Source organism: Geospiza fortis, unplaced genomic scaffold (genome assembly GCF_000277835.1).
Source record: "Geospiza fortis unplaced genomic scaffold, GeoFor_1.0 scaffold240, whole genome shotgun sequence".
In the NCBI taxonomy this organism is placed as follows: Eukaryota; Metazoa; Chordata; class Aves; order Passeriformes; family Thraupidae; genus Geospiza; species Geospiza fortis.
The window spans coordinates 1,197,209-1,218,702 of record NW_005054379.1 but is presented as its reverse complement, the minus strand read 5'-3'; the positions used below and the strand labels follow the sequence as shown (position 1 = coordinate 1,218,702).

The 21,494-nt window shown below is 38.5% G+C and overlaps 1 protein-coding gene across 1 annotated transcript in view; it reads right to left on the bottom strand.

Annotated features, from left to right (window-relative positions):
- Positions 1-11,777: 11,777 nt before the first annotated feature.
- Positions 11,778-21,494, bottom strand: part of LOC102045477 (tetraspanin-3-like) — a 79,437-nt gene continuing 69,720 nt past the window's right edge. The window contains exon 2 of the mRNA XM_005425027.2: positions 11,778-12,613. Within this exon, the coding sequence (XP_005425084.2) occupies positions 11,778-12,613 (836 nt within the window). The remainder of the gene's footprint in view (positions 12,614-21,494) is intronic.

The following is a 21,494-nucleotide window of genomic DNA, read 5'->3' as shown; positions in this document are numbered from 1 at the left end:
TCAAATCAGACACACTGAGAGACCATTTGGATAACTGGGACTGGTCATTCTTCTACATCTTGTAAGAAATTTCTATCTTTCAGTGGGAATGAGAAAATATTTTTCAAAGAAGGAACAAACTGATTGTATACTCACATGAAAACAAAACAAAACAAAACACTGAATGAGGAAGCTAAGGCCAATTGTAATAGCTGAAACATCTTCTTTTTTTTCTTTTTCAATAGGCCAGATGTCAGTTTTGGAAATGTTTCAACTGTAAAGAAAGCATATTTAAAAGGGAGAAAAAACCCAAACAAAAACAGCTGCAGTTGCATGAATTCTTAAAGATTGTGCAAAGAATTATCTGACAAATAACTGCAGTGCTCAAGAGAGGAGCAGCTGGTATGGACTGCTCACAGAGGCTGAACTCTGTTTCTTCACAATGTACTTGAGTCATTTTCTGCAGTTTAGCACAGGCCTTTAGGTAGAGTGCAAAACATCACCTATCATTGTGACAACCAAAGATTTTCATGGATTTTTACAGCATCCAAACACCCTAGAAATTGAAGAAAGTTTGGTCATCCCCTAAGACACCTCCCAGATTTCTCCCTAAATGCTGCTGCCAGTAAAATATTTGCATATAAAAGGGCATGAGGGGAGAAGGGGGTGATACTGTCTCCTTTTCTATCATGCAGTGATGATAATTTCATTGTTAATTTTGCATTTCCTTAACACTAACACTATTCCTTATCTCCTGCACTGCCTGTTTAAAATATAAGATACTTGATGCATATCTCTCTGAGATAATATAAAACCAGCTACCAAGTTAGAGCTCTGGACATTTGCAGATATCAGTCTTTCTCAACAAGCTCTCTGCCATCCACCACACAGATCATGTTCCTTTGCTTGCCAGTGAAATCTCATCATAATTACCTTTATTACCTTTTGATAAACCAAATGCCATCGTTAGCAAAATGTAATTAGTAGCTAAATATCTCATTATGCTTTCATTGGTAGTTATATAGATTAAGGAACAGAAATGACAAAGACTTTGACATTTAGACCAGTTTAAAGGTCTATTATCCATGGAAGTGAAATACAACTGAAGGTACAAGTATTCTATATATATATATATATTCTCTCTCTCTCTCTCCCCTCCTCTCCTTCATATATATATATATATATATATACACATTATTATTCTAAAGTTATATGTATGTATATTTCATAAATATTTATTTATGCGTTATATGTACATGTATATGTATGTATGCATGTATGCATGTACGTATGTGTATATGTATGTGTATATATATATTTATATATATGTATATATATAAAGTTTTCTTTAGCAATTCCTTTCTCAGGGATATATAACCAGGCAATCACTGCATGTTGACATGAAACTTAATTTTTTAGACATTACCTAGAACATGAAGTGTCCTTGGATATTTCACTGGGTTATTGTGTGAAGTTTCCTGTACATTTTTATCTTATATGGCAACTCTAGGCATTTATCTGTTCCAAGGATGTTGACAAGGGAGTCCTCACAAAAGAGAGGACTCATCACAATCCAACCCAGGCCTGCACAGTCTGACAGTGCAGAGAGCATGTGATGTGATTCAGCATCGGGGGCACATTGCATTTGAACAGGCTGAGTGACTGATTTGGGCATCCACATTTGCCATTTCTTTGGTCAGGTCCCCAGCCTGCAGATGCTCCCTGTAATGCAGCACTTCAACTGTTCTCTTTAAGAGGAACATTCCCTTTCAGCAGAGTGCCTCAGATATTTGTCTCTGGGCTGCCCCATGGTGTCCCTGTGCTCAGTGCAGGTCCACAGCAGTGCAAGGCACACACTCCACTGGCTCACCCCAGGCTTGGCCACCACCAACTTTTGCCCAGAGAGTTGTGGCAAAAGCAAGGATCTTATGAGGTCTGGAGCAAATACATGTCCAATGACACACTTTCCCTGACAAGAAGAAAGAAAATTTAAATTTTCTTACTTAATTTTCTTACTTAAATTTTCTTACTTGAAATTAAAATTTTCACTTAAATTTTCTCTCCTTTGGCTTCTAAAACAGCATCCATCCTGTTCAGTGAAACTGGTTTCAGCATCACCACATAGGGACAGCTCTGGGACAGCTATCACAGCCTCTGACTAGCACGTGGCCCAATATATTTGAGAGATTGTTTACTTTTTCTGCAGATCAGTCTCTTAACACAGCTGTCATGACATTAATTTCTCATGGTAACTGCAGGGAAAACCAGTGACCACTAGCTGTGGGGCATCCTGAGCAACCTGCTGTAAATAAAAGTGAAAATAGCTTCCTGTCCACACATAAAACCTGGAGATTCCTTTCCAAACATAGCATTTGACCCAGATTGTACTAGAGGCATTTTCACAAAATGTCAGCTGTCAGGAAGCCATCAGCTGGAAATCCCAGAGTGAAACCCATCATGCCCCTGCCCATTTGGAGGAGAGCTGTGAGTCCTCAGGCCTGACCCCATGTCCATTGCAGCAGCCTCGCCTCTGCACAGATGCCTCCTGTCCACAGAAAATGCTTTACACAACAGAGCTGGAAACCTAAAGCAGCTAAATGCCATCACTCACAAGAATAATTAATCTCATAATCACCAGCTCAGCTGGCTGTAATTGTCAATATATTGTTTTATGAGCTTCCATTGGCAGGAAATGAATGATTTCTACCTCGCAAAAATGAAACAACTCCCCGGGTATGGTACAAGGATTATTTATATAGAAAAGAATAAATCATAATGAAAGTGGCAGGAAATAAATAAAAGGGCAATTCTGTTGGCTGAGTGTCTGGAGTTGAAATTTCTATCTGAGGCAGGTTCCAGGGATTTTCTATATTACTTTAGTTATTTAACCCTAGCTCCAATTTTAATGGATACTGATTTGTGTTTTGTTCAGATATATTAAGTGTCAGGCTTTTTGTGCCTTCAGAATGTAACTATATATCTAATTTGGAGGGGGGAAAAATAAACTTATCTGGGAACTGCTGTAAAATATACAGTTATGAAGAAAATGTCTAGTCATTCTGCACTGTCAATGTTGGCCATTAGCTGCGCCCCTCTGCCAGGGATGTACGTACAAAGTCAAAAGTAAAGCTAAATATGTTCAGGAAACAATATTTATCTTTTACTGAACATGGTATTCACTTGTCTTAGGCAACAGTGTAAGATGTAACCAAAAACATGGCCTCAATCACCATCCATTAAAACCAGGTGGGGCAGTTTTCTTTGTGTTTGCCACAACCAATCCTCCCTCCAGGAGATACTTTCTGTTAATGGGCCATTGAGTTTCACTGAATGACTGATAAAAATTACATCATCCCACTGTGAGATACTCTGCCCAGGGGGAGGAGACAAGCATTCCTACATGGATATAATGTGATGTTTGGAACACCACAAGAAGCCTTATCCACGGAATTCCCAGGGGACAAGAGCTCCATAACCACCACTGGACCTTCAGAGGAAGGCCAAATGCCCTACAGGATCACTGCTTCAACAGAACTACGTCCATCATTTCAACAGGACTGCTGCCACCACCCTGACCAACAGGGTGTCAGTTGTATCCTGACTCTGTCAGTGGTTTTGTATTATGGCATTTATTTGCATTTTCCTATTAAATTGTAGCTGTGACTCAGGATCTCCCACTGGTTTGCTTTCAAACTGGCACCTCACTTTGAAAAAATTAAATAATCAGGTGAAGTGGCATGATGAAACAAGCTTCACCATAGGAGAAAAGATAAGATTTGAAGCTGAAACCTTCAAGAGTGCTGAATGAGGAAGAATCTGTGGAAGAGCAAAAATTTTACCATTTGCTTTGCCTCCTTTTACATCTCACAGATAAAAATAACTGCAACATCACTTTCTATACAAGTTTTTTTTATTTTGATACAGGGTCCATTTTAGCAGATATAGTGAAAATAGAGCACAATATGACTGGGGCACAAACTTGGCATGCCAGCTTTCCCTTACCCAACAGAACTGGCATTTGTTTTTCTCTGACTTTCTCACATGCAAATAGATTTATTCAATATTTTGACAGGAAATCATGAGTTTATTTAAGTCCTTTTTTCCCTTAATTTTGTTGCCTACCAAGCTCATTCCACAACTTTTTTAGTGTTACATTAAGATGTCAGTTTCATATTACCTCAGAGCAATTAGGCAGAGTGTATTCTGTGATTTTGAGTCACAACGGCCATTCTATCAACACAGTGACAGTGGCTGGAAATCAAATGTCAGAACAGCTCCAAGGTTTGTCTCATAAAGGGAGCAGCCTTCAGAAAATCAACTTACATGAGCCAATATACATGTAGATGGGTCATGTACATCTACTAGATAACTACAGATCAACTTAGGAAGTTCTGCAGGCCTCTTCCTCTGTGTACCTACTCTTGCACTGTCTCCAAGAGTCCACATGGATTTCACCAGAGAAAAGCAGACTAAACAAGAATTCAATCAGCAAAAGTGTTGTTGCATACACCAAAAATAACTTTTGTTGATTTTACTTTAAAGTGGTGAAAAAAGGGTTTTACTGCTAGGTAAAAACACTATCAATAGCAAGGCAGAGACAACAGCCAGGAACCCAAAAAACAGTTTCCTGCTCTACTAGAGCAACTGAAGACTAGGTTTCCTTTTGCCCTGTTTCTATGCAAATGTTGAAACTCATCTCCACAAATACACACTCCTAACCTACCACCTACTACCTAACTACCATGCATTCTTGAGGAGCAGTCATATGGTCTGGAAGGGAAGAAGCAGTCTGCATGGTGCATACTGCATAACTATTCATAGATGTATGTGGCGGTTCAATGACTGGTACAGCCTGCCTGCTCTCCTCTGTTTTTATAATTAAAGCATTATTTTAAACTGTATAGCATGAATTCATTCTCTTGTGTCCTCGGTTCCTCCTTATAGCCTTTCCCTCTTTTAAATTTAATATATTTTCCCTTTTCTTTTTCCCTCTACAGACTAGAACTGCAGCAATTCATTTCACAGCAATCCCTTCTTGCTGCTTTCCTAATACCCATGTGCATTAAAACCTCATCCATCATTGTTTTCAAAGAGTCAGCTTTTTAATCAGATCTGTATGTATATTGGTTTGAGCATGTGGCAGTTTAATTACCCTCTTGAATATGTGAAACACATCTTTGTCATATCTACTTATATCTGAAGAGAGCCATCCTATAACACTAATTAAAGAGGGATGATGACAATTTTTTCCATACTCAAATTATGTCCCATCTGTCTAGTCATCCTCCTGTTCACTCTCTGGATTAATTAAGGGTGGGGAAAGGTTGTTTCCCTGGAGTTTTGCCTAATGCAGGATGAAAAGTCTGTTTTAATGAAGAAGCATACCAAAATTCCTTTCTTCTTATCCCAGAGTAAAACACATAGCAGAGTAGAACAGAGTCCTTTGTTTTGCTGGACTCTGATCAGCTAGTTATATATTGCATGGCATCATGAGCCCAGTTTGTGCAAGTTTACTGAATCTAGCATTTGGTCTGAAGGGAGATGCAGCAAGGCCAACAAGTCACAGCTAGATACTCTCCTCTGATACCTGGACACACAGCTGAAACCAATTTCGTGTTGGTATGATTGAAGGAGACCATAGTACCAAAGAGGTGCAGTGTGAAGGCACAGCAGCTTTTCAGCATTGCCTGTTATCAGCGTGAGAGTATTTTGCCCATGCCATTTTCTTTAGGTATTTGAGACATCTAGGTAAACCACAAAATCTTCTCATCTTGCTCAGCCAGAAAAGTTTCAAAGAATTTATTCTTATTAACAAGACTGGGTTTGCTTCTTCCTGAACGTACCTGCACAGATCCTGTTGTACATTTCAATCAGACCTCCCAGATGCTAAGCCATTAATCTTCATGTAAACAGCAGCCAGAAAAGCTTTTAATGCAGGGAAGGATGAAAAGCCCTGAGGAGTCAGGACTGTGTATCAGGAAGGAAGGGATGCTACTTGTACTAGATGCTGTCATACCCTCAGAGGGTATGTGCCAGCTGATATCACATGCCAAAAAAGTGAAAAATGAGGCAGGAGAAGAGGTGTCAGCAAGGCCTGGGATTCCCAAGCCCTCATTACACTGGCGGGTTGAGTGAATCATTTTGATCCACTGCTGCTTTAAAAGGGTTTCCACTGTTTTTTCTTATTGCTGCTGGTGGTGGTGGTTTGGGGTTTTTTGGGTTTTGGCTTTTGGTCTGTTTGTTTTGGATTTTGATTGTGGTTTTTTTCTTCCCTTAGCTGAGACTGATGCCAACATCCTCCATTCATAAGAATGCACTGTCACCAGAGATTTTATTAGCTCAGAGAGTGACGGTGCTTTTATTACCATGATTCTCCAGTTTATACAAGGCACTGCAAATATACTGTATGAAATTAATTTATAGAAATTACTACATGGTATTAATTTAAGGTCATCAATTGCATAGTCTATTCTGAACCTTTAGTTAAGCCAGGAGATAATAATGGCCATAAATTTGCATAAGACAGGGCTGCTAAATATTAAAACTGCCAAAAGAAATTTCTTCAATAGCCATCATATTTCATTGTCATTTTTCATATTCACTATATAAACCCAGTTTGAATTTCAATATTTCTTTATGCCTACTGTACATTTTTTCCTTTCTTCCCCCCCAGCCTAATGCAAAGCTAAATGAGGTACTTATGAATACTTCACTTTGTAGATTATGTGTCCCATGCTAATCCATTTTCCAAACTACATGGTAAAAAAGTACAGCTCACCATACATAAAAGATTATTTACATGTATTTTTTTTCTTATAGAATGTTGAAGCTCTTAATTTTATAACTTCAAAATAAAATTTTTGGGGGAAGATAATAAATTCAAACCATGCTAAATTAAACAGGTATCCTGTGGCTAGATATTTCAGCAGTTGATATATGAGATTAGAGGACATGTTTTACAATCTCAAAATTTCATTGTGGGGAGTTTTTTAACCTCAAATTATTAACAGCACTGGACAACTATGATTACTGAGATACAGAAATAAAAAACTTCTGTTTTCCATTTTTTTTTCCTTGTATAGCTGTTGCTATTGCATTCACACTATTGCACTACTTTCTCTCAGCATTTTCTCCTCAATTAGAGCCCAACAGTCACTGCTACTTCTCCCTATTTAATTTCTCATTTTATCTTTTTCTGGTCTTTCACACAATCTTTAACAGACCCTTACACTGTTTTCCACCTAGACCAAACTGTCCTTGTAAGAAAATGAGCTCTTCTTTTAGTGAAATTATAGAGGTTCTCTCATGCAGACATTCCAGCTTCCTCCTGCATGAAAATCCTATGCAGAGCAGGAGAGAACCACAAAAAGCAAAACAAAAACATCAGGGGTTTTTTTGTTTAGTTTTGGTTTTTTGTTTGTATTTTTTTTTTTTTTTGCTTCTATCAGCCAAGGGGAATTCTCCACATATTTAAAATAACACTTCCAGATGTCCTAAAATACTACCTTTTTTACTTGCACATGGTTTTGAGGCACTTGCACACTAACTCTTGCCTAAAATCTGGAATGCTATTTTCTCCCACACAGCTCTGCAAATAATCAGCATAAAGTTGCACACTTAGATTCATTTTAGAATTCTATAGGCTCATAGGGATTTTGCACCTGCCTCATACAGTAAGCACACATTCCTTAAGACATTAAAAAGTTCTGGCTACAAGAATACCTGAATTTAAGCAATAAATTGGTATTTGAATCCTTAGACAAATACTCTTTCACTAAGTATAGCAAAAAAAAAAAAAGACCATTTAATAATGGATCCTATTTCTAATATTTTTTTATACCTCCAACCCAGCTCTACAACATGAATGGCTGCGTAGCAAAAGAGGACACTTTAAGAGATATGATGAGGGGGTTTCTTCACCCCCTCAAATAATCACAATCAAATATAATCACAGGAAAGTGTGCTAGCAGAGTAGTATGAAAAAATGTGACCCTCTTGTCAGCACACAGAGGTTGAAATTTCATTGTCCCACTCCAGAAAAGCCTCAATAAAATCTTCCAATCTGATTATTTCATCCTATTTGTCTGCAAAATAGAAAATCTAGTCTTATAGAAAGATACTAAGACATTTTATTTCCATAATATGTTAGTATGTTTCCTGTAAGATTGGAATTTTAGCAGTCAATTTCTCCCCTTGCCTCCCCTCTGCTAAGATAGTTAATTGGCGATCCTTTTCACTGTTTTGGACATCTTACTAATTAGCTTTACAAGTGCTGTTTACAAGATTTTACTTATAAGAACAATGTCATAGTAAAATCTGAGCCTTTGCTTTGAAAGCAATAGCGGCACATTCAGTACTAAAAAAGAAATATAAGGAGGAGTGGTTTCACTTGCAAACTCTTTTAACTAGTCCATCATAAGCATTTCCATGAATTGAATAAAAATACCAATATCCAATATTCTAAACCTAATGTAATAAATGGTATCATATTACCCAGTTTTAAAAATTGCTTTACATAATGTAATCACTTACTTGCTCTAATTGAATTTCACTTTACATCATTTAATAAATGAATGCTGATCATTTGACATAATTGAGTAAGTGGTTCAGCTCATTCTCTGTACTTCTTAGGTCAAAAATTATTTGCATCATCTTCCAGAATGATACTGTGATATTTTTGAGTTAGGCTTCCTTTCTTCTCTCAGCTTGTTTATTACCCTGTGTAATTCCACCTTGCAGGAAGGAGGCTAACCTAGATGTACAAGTTGAATTTTTCAAGAAAATACAAAATGTAACTCTACAACCTCCTGTTACTCTACACAGAGCAACTCTACAACAGACTACAAAAGCCATAATTTCAATTAAAGAGTCATTTTAACTGATTTAACATTATCCATGTAAGTTAGGCAGGGACTGAGTCTTCAATCATCATCTAGCAAAGCCTGGATTTTCTACTTTGTGTTTGTGAGACAGAATTTAATTTTGAACTGAAAAGACAAGAGATTTGATGAAGAACAACTCATAATTCAGAAGCTGAATTATGTTCTACTCAGAGTTAAATCAAGCCATCATTCACAATAAAGGAAAAAGGGAAAAAATACAGAGTTCTTGGAAAAAAGTTAGAAAGAGGGAAAGACAGAAAGACAGTTGAGAAAAAGCTGCAATAATGTCTTTCACATTTCAGAAGCAATTCTACTATTCTGACTGTTGCCTTCTACAAAAGATATCACAGTATAATCACCAGCTCATGCATAGAATATACGGGATCTATATCTATATAAAAGCTCTGTAAAAGAGTAATCACAGAATAGATTTCCAGCTTTGAGCTGGATATCAGTTTTTCCCCTTCAAATCTAAAGCAATGGAATTCTCAGAAATGTTAACTGTAAGTCATCTGCTGCCTTCCTACAGAGCTGCTAATTTTTTTAGATTATGAAAAACAGCTGGCGATCCTGTCAGAATGAAGACAACAAAATGCACAGAATGCAATAGCATGCAAGGTTTATGTATCTTACAATGCAGAAACCAAGTGCACTTGCTTAGAAATGGCACTATTTTTATTCCAAAAGAAGTTATTCCTGTCCAGAAGTAAGTATTCAGAATCAAACTGCCAAACATCAAAGGGGTAATAAACCTATTGTTTTGTCTTCTATTCTACTAACAACCATTTATAGCCAGATTATGTCTATCTCATGCATCCTCACACTTATTACCAAGTTTGAGATGTGCTCGTCTACAGGGAAGAATATGTAAGGGAAAAAATAACTGCTAAAAGCTATTTCATATATTTAATGTCCAGTTAATTAATTTCATATTTATATTTTCATTTTCTTAATACAATAAGAATAGAGGGACTCATGAATGACCTTAACTTTTAGCAGACAGGAGAATAGATGAAGATATCCACATAATCACTCTCTTTAATCATCTTGAAATTATTACTTTCTTCTTAGTGATGAAAAATATGGGCATTCCCCTCAAAGAGACTGGCTCAGAAAGTGTAAAATAAGTTGTAAGGTATAAGATTTAAGAATAATAACCTCCTTAATAAAGGCAAATGGTAAAAAGGTACCTTACCTACTCCATTCTCCCACTTTCCTTTCTCCAATAAACTCTTTCTCCCTAGGCCTATTGCTGTCACTCCATTTTCATTGCATCTTTTTAATGTCATAACAGTAATTTGCATTACAAAGCATTTATGTGCCAGGGTACCACAAAGTCTCTATTGTGGTGCTTGACTAGACAAACTTCATTCATGCCACACCCATCCCACATCATTCCCTCTTTATTTAAGAACTATTCTGTCTAATGAATTAATTATTTTCCTTTATCTAAAGCAATACCTTAATTGTTTGAGGTAGGTTTGGAAAGAGCTGTATGGATTTTGGTAGGGTTTTTGCTTGGTTTGGGTTTGTTGTTTTATTGGGTTTTTTTTATACTGGAGAACCTTTGCAGTATATTACATGTTTGTTGTTTCACATGGCTAATAATTAGCACTCAAGAACTGATGTAATTTCTCTGGCTTTTTCTCTTTTCTGCTCATGAAAATCAGTATCTGGTGATTTAGGGTCTGAAATTTGCACTAAGTTACCTGAAGTTTGGTAAAAAACTTAGAGCAATAATGATTGAATTGATTATTACTTCAAGCACTAAGGGAGTAGCCAGGTCCAGCACTTTTTGTGAGCCTGGCCTTTTCCTTGTTTCCAGCCCAATAAAACCTAATGTGGTGCAGTTGTAGGCCCTGGAGATCTCCTACACACATGTACCAAAGGATAAAGCTGCTGGAGTGCCCATTCCCAGGTCAGCAGAGGGGCTTAAGACACCTTCCAAACAGATACATACATGCAAGCACGCACTGAGCAGTCCAATGCAGGTGGAGCCGAGTCTTTGCCAGCACCTCTCTAAAAAGCAATAGCACTGACATAAATAAGCATATGAGTATTCCACATGCTAACTTAGTCCCTTTCAGCACATGCAGGCTGGAGGGAGACTGACAGAAAACTGGTAAAAAGTGGATTTAGTAAGAAGGGCAGACCGATCTTAAGAAAAAGCAATGTATTTCTAGCATAATTCAAGCACACACATGGCCCCACATTACTTTTTTGGCAAAAAATAATTGACTCCTTCCTTGCTCTGTCATGAAATAAATGAATGAATACAGACAGACTTCCTTGCTCTATTATTTGGGAATTGTTCTTGTGCAACTCCCAAGATTGCTTTACCTCCTGCTGCTCATCATCATATTACTTACTCTGTCACTGTCAAACCTATTTAGATTGTACCCCCATGCCACTTCAAAAACTGACATGGATTTTCATTGAAGAGTAAGTTACTTAAACCAGCATTTGAGCCAGAAAAATAAATATTAAACTTTATCAAAGGGCTTCTTATAGAAAAACCAAAGCTTCCAACACAAGTTTGGATGTAGAAGAATCTGCACATTAATTGCCCTCCAAGATTCTAGTACAGTTAAGATGCAGTCCAAAAGCTCATAACGTCACAACAAGTTGCCCTAAGCCAGATACACCTTTTCTTATTGCTACCCCTGCACTCACATACGGTGGTTTTGTGCCTGCACACGCTGAAGACTTGTCCCCAGAAGATTTTCACATAAAGAATGCTTATTGAAAAAAAACCTGTGGGAGAACTGATCTAAGATCATGACACTAAAGAAAAAAAAAAACAGCGATCAACTAGTTTGATCCACGATTATTATTATTTATGCTTTTTTTTTTTTTCCAATGCAACAACAAAGTAGTAAAAAGCCAAGGAAATATGTAGAATGTCCAGCAAAGCAGCTAGTACCTATAGTCCAGTGAGAAGATATATGAGTCCAGAATACGAAGTTCGTGGAATGGCCGACGTCTCATGAGGATGCCATTGCTGACAGCAGCCAAGAGCTCCAAGATGCTTAGCACAGTACAAGACCAAAAAATGTACAGCATGGAAAAACACAACTGGTCTTCCAGCTTCTTTAGACAGCCTTCCTCAGAAAGCTGCTCCACATTGCCTAAGTCTCCTCTGCAGAGAGAATGCTTCTCCTTACAGCAGCTTTCAGGGACATGAGTTGGATGACACAAAGATGATGCCTTTAGCCAGTCTGTGTAGTTGTGGACCCCACAACAGTGCAGCTTCCTCTGTATCACATCCACAGCACTGTTTCCAGGATCCTGGGAGCATGTCCAGTTGTGCTGGTGAAAAAGGTAACTGATAGCACTTTCCAGCTGAGAAGCTGTCCTAACATAGTAGGAATGTGCCAGAGCTGCTGAAGACATTTCTAAGCAAAGAAGGAGCAGCAGCAGGTACATGAAAGTCCCTTGCTGATTGTGGGAACACTTAATAGAAATAGAGACAGCCAAAACTCCAGTAGGTAGCAGTGTAAGTGCAGTTGCAAGAGCCAACCAACCAGGGAGAGACAAGTAAGGCTCCTGAAATAAATATCTGTAGTTCTTGAACATGAGGATGACTGAAACGCCACCAAACATCTGAGCTACAGCAGTACCCCAGAAGATGAAGCCTAGGAACCCTAGCACAGATCGAGCAAAGGACCTACGGTAGGCATCCTCATAGCACCACAAAGAAGGCAGAACCATCACAGCCCTAACTCTCCTCATTCTGCTCACTCCAGCTAACCCTCCTCATCAACATTTAAGAGGCTTCAACCCCACTTATCCAGGTGCAGCAGATGATATCTCCACCTAAAAACAATTTGCAAGAGAGCAACTCAGATAAGGCTCCTTTGGACAAAGACTGTGCCCTGCATCAGCTTAATCACATGCTGCTGCTGCAGCTTGTTCAGTGCAGCCTGCAGAATCCAGGGAGGTATGTGCCCAGCTTGCTGTGAAGGGTCCCTTACACTGCTGTCATTGGAGACATTTGCACTTGAAGGAGGACAGCTGGAAGAAGGCTGCACTCCTTTCATGTGTGGAAGACCTAAATGCAGAGGAATCGTCAAAGTGGTAGCCAGCGTTGCTTGTTCAGATTACTTGGACTGCTCAACTCGCCAGCAGTAGCCAGGATGGCAACAAATGTGCAAGTCAGAGCCATCAATAAATGGCTCTGGTTTGAGCAGAGCTTAATGGCTCTGGTTTAAGCAGAGCTATTCAATAAGGAATCTCCACAGGTGATACTCACCTAGACTTATTATCCTCCTCAATACCTTTATCATTCATTCAGTGTTTTAAGGGCCATAATGATGTTAATAATATTCTGCCCTTTTTTACTCAGCAAGAGTTCTCTGTAGATAGCTTCAATTACTCAAGACACCTGGATGAGAAATCCCTGCCGTTTCACACTTTTACCCCTCAGCTTGCCTTACCAGTGATCTGTCTGACTGCTGTTATGACTGAATACAAGAGGCAGTAAGTGCACTATTAATTTTTCCTTGTGTGTAAAAAAACTGAACTACACACCAGCTAAATCACTTTACAATAATAACAAAGGGAATTGATGCCACTTATCAGCATTATCAGAAGAATATTATTTCTCAAACTTGTGGTACGCATGAGTCATGCAGGATTGGAAACCCAAATAAATCTTGCCACAGGTGCCAGGAAGGCAGACTCCAAGCCCAGCAGTGATTCTGTAATCATCCTGATGAAGTCCCTTAAGGTCTCTTTGGTTTCCCAAGACATAGAGCAAGACTAATGCAACATACATAGATAAGGGAGAATACAGAGAGATGATCCTCATTTTCAGAAACATGAGCAGCTGCAAACCTGACAGAAAATCAGAATAATTTGGTGCTCAGATCCCTGGAACCTTGTTAAAGTCTCAGCAAACTGATGATCCCGCATCTGTCAGACACTTTACAAGAACCTGTTGCTGATATATACAGTATGCGTACACAGATGTTGGGCGGATTCCCATCAAAATCTCTTTCTATATGCTGTATAAACAAGTTATTAAGGCTAATTATTTTGGAATGAGATAAATTGCTTTTATTATTTTTAATCTTTTCATTAACAGTAATTAGCATGCAGTGATTAACTTGTTAAATCTTAACAAAATCCTTCTTTCAAAGCTGCTCCTGAATGTGTGTCTTCCTTCTCTGATATCTGTGTCTGTCCTCTCTCCTGTTCCACCTGCTGCTCCCCCCCCCAGCCCTCCTGCTGTGTTGGGTTTGCTGCCATTCACTTAGTCTCTTGAATGCTTTTTTCCCTGTTTTCTGTCTTCTGCATCAGAGAGATGGGGAAGGGGGGCAACAGAATTCCCCCTCATATCTGTACACTCACAGAAGCTACACTGATTTGTTTCCACAATGCAGAAAAAAATTATCAGAAAAGCATGAGGAAACATATCAGAAACACATCAGAAAATATTGTGAGGTGTACCAACTACTATTTTTTAGCTTGCAAGCTTTGTGAACAAAAGCATGTCAGCCTGCCTCTTTTCCTTTCTGCCCTTTCCTGTGCCCATAAAGCTAAATGAGATATTAAAAAATTTGTTACAACATAGCTTCTGTTTAGTTTATTCTACATCGCTGTGTTCATGGCAGAACAAATGGGCCAGAGACCATACCTGACCACCAGTTCAACACGGAAATCAGAAGAACCAACACTAAACATTGACTGGGAGCCAGTCCCCAGGTGAGAGGTCTCAGTGTCCTTGGGGGAAATAGAGCACACTCAGCAGCATGGAACAGGAAGTTGCAGCAGTGGTGACAAATATTGGCAGAGCTATCTAAAACTCCTCACCCTCTATTTGCTATGCAATGCATAGGCACTCAGAAAAAGAAAGCTTCTGCTCAAAATGGAAGATGACGCACAAGAAAAACAGAATTGGTCTCTGAAGTAACCAAAAGACTAACTGGCACCTTCAGTAGCACTGCCTTTGTGACAAGTCGCTTTACCTGTGTGTGTGGACAAAAGCTTGAAAAAGCAGTGTGCAAAGCTATCCATCAGGAGACTGTAATGTGACAAATAGAATATAAGTATGACAGAATAGGAATGCTCCTCTGTTTTCTTTACAGTGGTAAACAGCATAACATGATAAATACTGTCCCTGTTTCAAGTTGTTCCTGCTTATGAACTGATGAGTATTGAAATCCAAATGTGGGCGTAACAGATAATACACCATACATAAACTCTTTTTCTGGAATGTTGCCGAAAGTATAATCCTTCAAGTTAATAAAATGTCAACAGTGTATTCTTTTTTTTGCATTCACTGCCCTAGAAAGCTATAACAGACATTGAACAGCTCTGATGTGCCCAGAAGGTCAAAGAAGCTCATTCCATCTGGCTCCAGGACTGGGACCAGAGAGCCATACAAGTCAAAGTTGTGTTTGTGCAGTGTAGGCAGCTGACTGAACTCATTTTGGATGACACAGGCTGTCATAGAGATTGATCAGAGAGCACAGCTGAGCTGTAAAGGGCAACAATCCACATCAAGATAGCCAGCTAGTCTGTTCAGGCTTGTGTGAAGAAGACAAAGTCTAGAGGTGACCATGGCATTAGGCTATAGCTACACAAGCCTGTCTTAGAATCATAGTCACATAATGGTTTGGGTTGGAAGAAAGCTTACAGATTATCTCATTCTAGCACCCCTGTCGCAGGCAAGATACCTCTCACTAGACCAGTCTAGACAATCTTCTAAGCTTCTTACAGGCCTCCTATAAAAAGAGATAGGATCTCAAAGCCATACCCTTAGGAACTGCTCTAAGTGTCCCAGCGGCACAGACAAACCCCAAAGCTCCCTCTGTAAAACAGCTGCTACTTCCCCTGTAACCCATGTACAGATGAAGATGTAGATGGTAAAATCTAATTAAAGCACTCAGAAGGAGGTTTGTTTTGAGAGTTTGAACTTTTAAAGGCCTTGTTAGATTAAGGCACACATAGCATAAGATAAAAAAACCATTCTTTATACCTTTAAAACCATTCTAAAAAACAGTCGTTTTTATCAGTTTCCTCAACTCCACTTTTACATTAAGCTTCCCCACTACTACACACCTTCTTGACCCCTCCACTGGGTGAGAGCTGGTGTGTCACCCAATTGGGCTGGCAAATCCAGAAAAAGTGTAAATGGGTATCAGTGGTATTGCTCCTCCTTTCACTGGTCCAAATCTTTTCTGCTGGTGTTGGCAGTACATCTTTTCCAAGTCAAAGAGAATTCACACTGATTTTTTCCACTTTCCAAGAAAAGCCCTGACTTCATGTGACTGCATGTAAAGTGGCAACAATTAAATAGTAATATGTGGCGGGCGGGGAGAAGGAAACCAAAACTGACCTTTGTTTCTTCTGGATCAAGCTATAATAGGCACTCAAAACTCCACGCAGCAGAAGGACTGGATACCAACTGCAAAGCCATTTCTAAAACACTGAGATCTGCGAAGTGCATTGCTTCTTTGAGAATAAAGAACACTGTTTTATGCAACATGTCATATATTACAAGATCATTAAGGCAGCCCAAATGGACCCAGTGCCTACAGTTGCAGCCAGGCACAGCCGGTTTCCATAGTAACCAAAGTGAGATGATATTGCCTTGCATGGGGCTGATACCTCCCATGGAAAGCTTGAAGCAAACAGAGGTATGACTACCAGCTCCTATTCATGGAGAAAATGTACTCCACTCAAGAACTGATTTACCATTAGTGACGTGTTTGAGTGCAGGTCTGTCAGTTGTATACCCTGTCTCCATTTGCCACACCAAAAGTACGCTTTTTGTGATTGTGGAAGCACATCAAATGTTTTCAGGCTTTTATTTGGTTTTGCTTTTAAGATTCCACACATTCATTGGTGTTGAAAATATTCAAAATCAAATGTCAAGAGTTTGCTGTTTTCATGTATTTCCCTCTTTCTTTCCTTTTATGAATTGAACATTAAAAAATGCAGTCTAAAAGCTTTTTCCATTTTTCTTGTTAAATTTTATTTTTCCCTTCCTTTTTTTGTTTGCCAGTCTGTAATTGCTATGAAATACCTTGTGACTGGATGAATACAGAATATCAAACTGTGAAAAAAGGAGGGGAAAAAATCACTTTCCATATTTTTGTTACTTCGAAAATTGGAAAACATTTTAAAAGACACAGAATGGAAAAAGAAAAAAATAAATTACAATTAAAAGGGAACTTCTGTTCTTTTGATTGTCTTTATTGCAGTTAGTAATAAAAACAGGTTTGAAGAAATGGTGCTTTGTAAAACCTTCAAAAATTAAGAAAGGGCTGAATATCATGAAATTCAAGTCACTTTGACATTTAAAGTATTTTGTGACTTGGTTTCCATTGTTTTCAACCATCACTAGCTACAATAGTACTTATGTGAATGCAGTACTCTCATTTGTGTTTGAAAACATATGCAAGGTTTCTGGGCATTTTCTGAAGTCATAAAAAGACTTTTAATTTGAAATATAGGTCCTTTAATAGTTCAGCTGACAGATTTCTCTTTGGGAGGAAGTGAGGAGTGCCTGCATACATTGTCTGGAAGTTATGAAGGCCTGACAAGACACTAACACTTGTCAGAACTACTCATGAGTAAAGTTTGTTCTTTGTGTCTCCTCAGAAAATGGAATCCTTGTAGAATGCTTTTTCCTCAAGAGAAGTCTTTCATGCAACATTGGGCTGGAGCCCTTCTGGGCCAGTTTTCTCCATTGTATTGCATGTGAAAACTCAGGTAGATCTTAGCAACATGTAGCATTCTACTTGTGACCTTTTGCCCAGCTAGTGAATGAATCTAACTGCACAGCCATAAAGCAGTAAGATGCAAATAAAAATTTGGAAATCTTTTTTTCATATTGATACTTTAAAATATGTATACATCACCTGATACACATCTTTCAAATTAATTTTCTGGTAAATCTTAAGATCAGTCAGTCTCAGCATCCTAAATTACAGAGGTACTTTTACAAATGAGTAGACTCATTTCTGGACTCAGTATCAGTTTTTTCTTGAGAGCTCTGCAGCAGTGATGTACTTGTTTGAGTGTTATTGAATCCTGTACTCAAACTTGGCTATAGAGGAGAGATTCAGCATGATCACATGCAAAAAATTCTTTATTACATTTTCACTTGAGCAGCAATTTAGGATTAAAAAAAAATACATTGTAGTAGCAATGATGTTATGAGCCTAGGACTACTTCTGAAGTACTTGTTCTTGTTCTGTCCAAAGACACACACAGCAACTTCTTTAAATTGAGAGCATTGGATTATCTTGGTGTGAGCAGCTTGCAGACCTCTTTAAACCTGTAATGGGAGTTTACACAAAAGAATGGAATTTGTGCAGCCTGTGCTTCATTAACTCATTGGTAATATTTTGCAGGGTGTAGGTTCTTCTTCAGCTGATTGACTAGGGGAAATCTATCAATTAGAATATTAATTTTGGTTTAATCTAAATAATTGTTTAAAGGTCACATTTTTCCACCAAGAAAGATATTAGTAAAGAATGTTTTCAGCGTACAAGACAGCTGAAAATTTAGCCAAGTGAAAGTAAAAGGTGTATTTGATAGGGTCCTTGTCTCTTTTTACTGACATAGCAGTAAGGATGTCTGTATCAAACCTAATGTTCATCTCATACCAGGTTTTATAGTGACTATACAAGAGAATTTATTTTTATTACCTTTTGTAAGTCATGATATGAGCATATAAAATGTCAACTTTGTCAGAATTAGTCTTACAGCACATTCCAAAGAAGTGGAACCAATTTTAATGGGATTTTTATGCATCTCCATTCAGATGAAATGCAGGTTTTAGAGGGAAAAAATCAAAACCAAAGAAATATGCAATTTATTTCTGTGCTCTATTTCTATCTCCAATCTCTCCACCAAACAATTGTCTTCAAGAGGTATTCTGCATTTAAAAGGAGATGCTGTCATTGACACAGAAATGATCTATTATGCTTAAAATCATACAAGCATCTAAATAAAAAAAAAAAGAAAAAAAAGCAAATAAATGAAAATATATTTGAACATGAAATGTAAAAACATATTTAAGGGAGAGAAAATGTGAATGCATTCCAGTACCAGGAATGATGTCTCTGCTAACTTCCAGACCAATGACAAGTAGAACAACTTGGCATTGTCTTGGTAGGAGTAATTTTATTTTATTTCAGAATTTAAGTACTCATCAAAACTTAATTTTTGAGCTTCAAACCCCACTGCTGGGAACCAGAGGCCTTTTCAGATGTTGCCATAATGCTGAAATACAGCTAGGTCTCCCAAAAATATTCCAGTGCTCTAGAAACATCTTACCCTTTCCCACAGCATCTTGATGGGTGTGGTTATTGTTACCCAAGCATCTTCTTCAGCACCTTCCAGCAGACCTGGGCTCTGGGATATGTTCTGCGTGAGAAAGCCCAGACAGCTTTCTTGCCTACAGCACGGTCTGAGGCAATTTTCCGCCGTACAGATCATAGTCCTGAGTGAGTACTTGCTCCAGCATGAATATACATGCCAATATAAACCAAGACATGTAAGTATTCCCATTGTCAACAGTCAGATAAAAGTCAGAGACCCAGTGTGAAGCTGAGGGGTGACAAGGGTAAAAAGGATTTGTAGGAAAAACTGTGAGTAGGTTTAGATAAATTCCATTCAATGTTGCTGCCAATGAAACAGACAATGATGACGAGCATAGTTACTGAATCGGGATAAAAGCTACCAAAAATACTCAAAAAATAAAAAGCATTAACTGGATTTTTCTTCTTTAATCCCCTTCCAAAACTTGTTTGGGTGTTCTCTCTAAAAAAAATAAGATAATTTCCATTTCTCTGATTGGCATTGTGAGAGCAATCACTCAGGACTGAATAGAAAATCGCTCCATAATCTTGGTATTAACTGTGGTCTTCCTTTTGCAGAGAAGGTAGTGCCAGATTACTCAGGGCTACCCTGAGCTTTCATCCAAAATAAAGCAATCTGGTATTACCTAAGCTTTCATTCCTACCACCACCCACTCATCAAGCACAAGGTGATGCAGTGCCCATGACATTCAGGGAAACTCTTGTTTCATGCTGATGGAAGGGTAACCTTGCAACTCCTTGTGCACATTTCTCCTCTCTCCATATTCATTTGCAGGTGGAGCATTGGAGAAATATCAGTGTGGTACAGGCATAGGAAGCATCAGAGGTAGAAATCCATTAGTTTAGGGAACTGAATAGCCATTTTTGACAAATGATCAGGCACCAGTAGACAGCTAGACAAAATAGGTATTTAGGCAAAAAATGTTTATTATGAATCCCAGTTGTGGAGAATTTTCACGAAGTGTGAAATTTTAGGCAGGCAATCTCTCAGAAGTATTTGCTCTGATCTAAAATCCTCAATGTGTGGGCCAGAGCATTTAAAGGGAGGTGAACACTGCAATTTCACTTCACTGGCAACCATGTGGGCCTCCAAATGCAAATGGGCAGGAAGTCCATTTAACAGCAGTCCCCAGAGTCAGGGAGGGAGGCAGAACCTCAGGAGTAAGACAAAGGTTCTACCTGTGCCCTGAGGGCTACAGCAATGGTGGAGGTGACCAGAACAGCATTATTTTCTCCAGATGCCATGCTGACATATGTCACCATCAATATGTTCACTTAGGAAACAAAGTGGTATTTACAGACTTGTCAGCAAGTGGAATGCATGAGAAATTTATTGCAGGTACCTAATAAGAGCTCCAGTTTCCAGAAAACATGGGATTCAAAGGTAATGGAGCCAACAGAAGCTTCTTCAAAGACATTTTGCAGAGGAGGGAAGGGGCAACAGCTGAGACCATGGACCTTCCTAGATTTGTTGTGGCACAGATTGGCTGTCAGTGCCTTCCCTGTGTACAGAGACTGTGCAAAATGCTTTCCTCCTGTGCAAAGTGCTCAAAGGAAGATAAGACATAGTGCAGGGAAAAGTGGAAATAAATTCTTCTGTGTTCATTGCATTCCTAATAGGAACAAGCTGCTCTTACTCAAATATTCAAGCCTTTCTCCATTCCGGCTGTTTGCCATGTGCCAGCCCCATCCATTTTAACATAAAAATGTAGTGGTCCCCAACCTGTCTTTAACAAGTGCCACTTTGACAAATGCTTTTAATAAGACTTAAAAATACTGAAATAGCACATGGAATGATGACAGAGTCCATATCCCTGACCAACATGGTAACAACCACTGCTGAAAATCAATGTTTCTTTAGATTTACAAACACTGAAATAAACACTAAAACCTACTAAATACACACGCATTCTAGGTTTGTATAGGTTCAGTCCAGATAATTAATTGCTTTATTTGTAAAAAATGGTTATGCAATATACCAGACAGGTATATCTTCTGTTTAATTAAAAATATCTTCAATATTGCAGAGGTGAGATACCAGAAAAATGGCAACTGTGGTTTTGGGTTCACCATGTTTCAATATTATTCTTTCAATAAGTAGTGGTGAAATGTTTGCTAGTGGCTAGTAGTAAAACCTATTATAAAAATATATTGTCCTTGCCAACAAGTAGATCTCAGATACCATGATCCATGCCTCAGTTTCATACTGCCCCTCTGGACAAATTTGCAGGTAGCAGTAAAAAGTAGAACTCAATTGAACAAAGCATTCAGGTGCCACAGATTTGAAAGCAGCAGG